Source organism: Penaeus japonicus, unplaced genomic scaffold, assembly GCF_977035675.1.
Source record: "Penaeus japonicus unplaced genomic scaffold, GWHDUDI00000001_assembly GWHDUDI00000024, whole genome shotgun sequence".
NCBI classification, from domain to species: Eukaryota; Metazoa; Arthropoda; class Malacostraca; order Decapoda; family Penaeidae; genus Penaeus; species Penaeus japonicus.
In genome coordinates this window covers 17,683,404-17,685,599 of record NW_028234426.1, presented here as the reverse complement: position 1 = coordinate 17,685,599, position 2,196 = coordinate 17,683,404, and the positions used below count along the sequence as shown (strand labels likewise).

General features: G+C 33.1%; 1 protein-coding gene across 1 annotated transcript; it reads right to left on the bottom strand.

Annotated features, from left to right (window-relative positions):
- Nucleotides 1-969: 969 nt before the first annotated feature.
- On the bottom strand, nucleotides 970-1,595 carry MED18 (mediator complex subunit 18; the record flags this gene model as incomplete). Its single annotated transcript, XM_086550785.1, is given in 3 exon segments — nucleotides 970-1,192; nucleotides 1,293-1,370; nucleotides 1,513-1,595. Coding segments are annotated over 3 exon segments (335 nt in total), but the record flags the coding sequence as incomplete, so codon positions are not given.
- Nucleotides 1,596-2,196: the final 601 nt, after the last annotated feature.

Sequence of the window (2,196 nt, the reverse complement as noted above, 5' to 3'; positions counted from 1 at the left end):
TTAGGAAAGTCTGTTGTGTTTTTATAAGTATGTTACAGCTTATTACCAAATCATTATTAAGAAATTGTAAATCATCAGTCTGTTGAAAAAGGCGGCAATTATGGGCTATGATTCTCGTACTTCGCTAACTTCTGAACCACCATGTATCAATTTTGTGATTGCTTTGCTGTCAAGAATAATTTAATGACTGTCATTATCAAAAGATTAGGAAAGATTGCAAAATGCAGTGTATTTGATTATTGTCTATGATATAAATTTCACTTGTGATCTGCAATAACATTGTTTCTGTGGATAACTTCAAAAACTTGATTATTTCCCAAACATATGAAAGAATGAAAATTTGCAGTTTATTTGATTATTGTCTGTGATATAAATTTCATCTGTGATCTGCAATAACATGGTTTTTGTGGATAAATTACTTCTAAAATCACATCTTTTAGATAACAGGTGACTGACCTCAAGGAAAGTCATCCATTGATTTGCGACTGTTGAAAAAAGATGGTATCCGTAATATGATTATGGGGTAATCATTATTCACTTCTGTACCTCCAGATTAGAAAGCTGGTGTTACAATGTCATGCTTCTAAAGCTAAGAAAGACACTGGAAACAAGAGATGAGTTCACCTGTTGTATAGTGTTATTGAGAGCGAATTGCCATTTCTTTATTACACTATGAATAATAACTATTTAGTGACTGATGATGTCAATTGCAATCATGATCTATAACTGTCATAATATTCAACAACATAGTTTTGGCTTAAAATCCGAAAAATAGAAACATTCTCATAGCACCTCAGAAAGGGCAATCAATACAGAGTCTATGCCAAAGTTGTTTTTGTTATCAGGATGATAGTTTCTACATCCACTGAATGTGGTCTAAAAACACTTTCATCCTTAGTGAAAGTTGACTATACATGAACATACCTCAATGGTTTAAATATTTCATCTTTGGACAGTAATAAACTGTAATGCACAGTCCTTATTTTTATTAGATACTTACTTTTACTTTCATAAAAAACTACAATCGCCTATAATCAACCCTTTCAAGCTGTACTAGAGGCCTGAGCTGGTCTGCCAGATTCCTAAGATCATCTGCAACAGACTTGTCTGTCTTAGTTGTCAGAACACTTAGTTCTACCAAGTGTGACATAGTCAATGGTTCTAGATTATCCTTCGTCATACCTGAACCCATCTGTAAAAGTAATAAGTACATTAATTATCATACTAATTTTGTTATATTTTGTATTAACAGCTTATTTTCTCATACTATACTGACATTGCATTCATCATACCTTATACATCTTAAAGATTGTGACCTTTATCCTCCCTTTCTTCATAACATAACCTTTGGTGATGAATTCATGATCGATCTGCAGGAGAGAAGAATTTTAAAATCAGGGAAAATAGGTTATGTTCTCGTAATCACTTCATCATGTATGCATCCATTATAATTCAAATGTAACTTACCTTGAATCTGATCTAACAACATAAGAAGGCAATAATTAACAATACCTTTGCACCTAGTTCCTGGAGAAATTCACAAACATTTGAACTAACGGCAACATCTAGGCAGTTTCTTAGGAGAGCTGATGTACCTGTGGCATACACAGAAAATTATATTTATATTTTTTACATCTGTTTTCATAACTATATCCAAATATTTATATCTATAATAGTATTTCTAACTAAAGTGAATGTATAGCTGATAGAAATTACTTGCTTTCAAATGAGATCCAATTAATATTTTTTCAATTGCAGCAAACTAAAGCAAACGGTATTGGTCCCAAAAGCTAGAGGGGTTAAGATGTAAACCAAGGATATTGCAGGATAATGTGGAAAGAAAATACACTAATACAAAAATATAATAAGCAAATATTACACAAATTAGACACGTTTCCCTTTTAGCACCCACTAAATAGGGGGCTACAGCCCTCCCCCACATCCCCAGCCTGGTCTACAAAATATTCACCACAGAAAATTCTATAAGATATATCCCAGGCAACCCAATGAATATTTATGAAAAACAATCATGACTAATTACAATAAAACACATTACTAATCCCTCTCAAGCTACATGGTTCAAGTTACTTTACAGGGGTGTCCTACGTGACATACACATTTCTCCTATGATCTGAGCAGGTGATAGGAAATGGATGTGAGTGTTTTAGATAGCACTGGCATAGAGCTCAGCCAAAT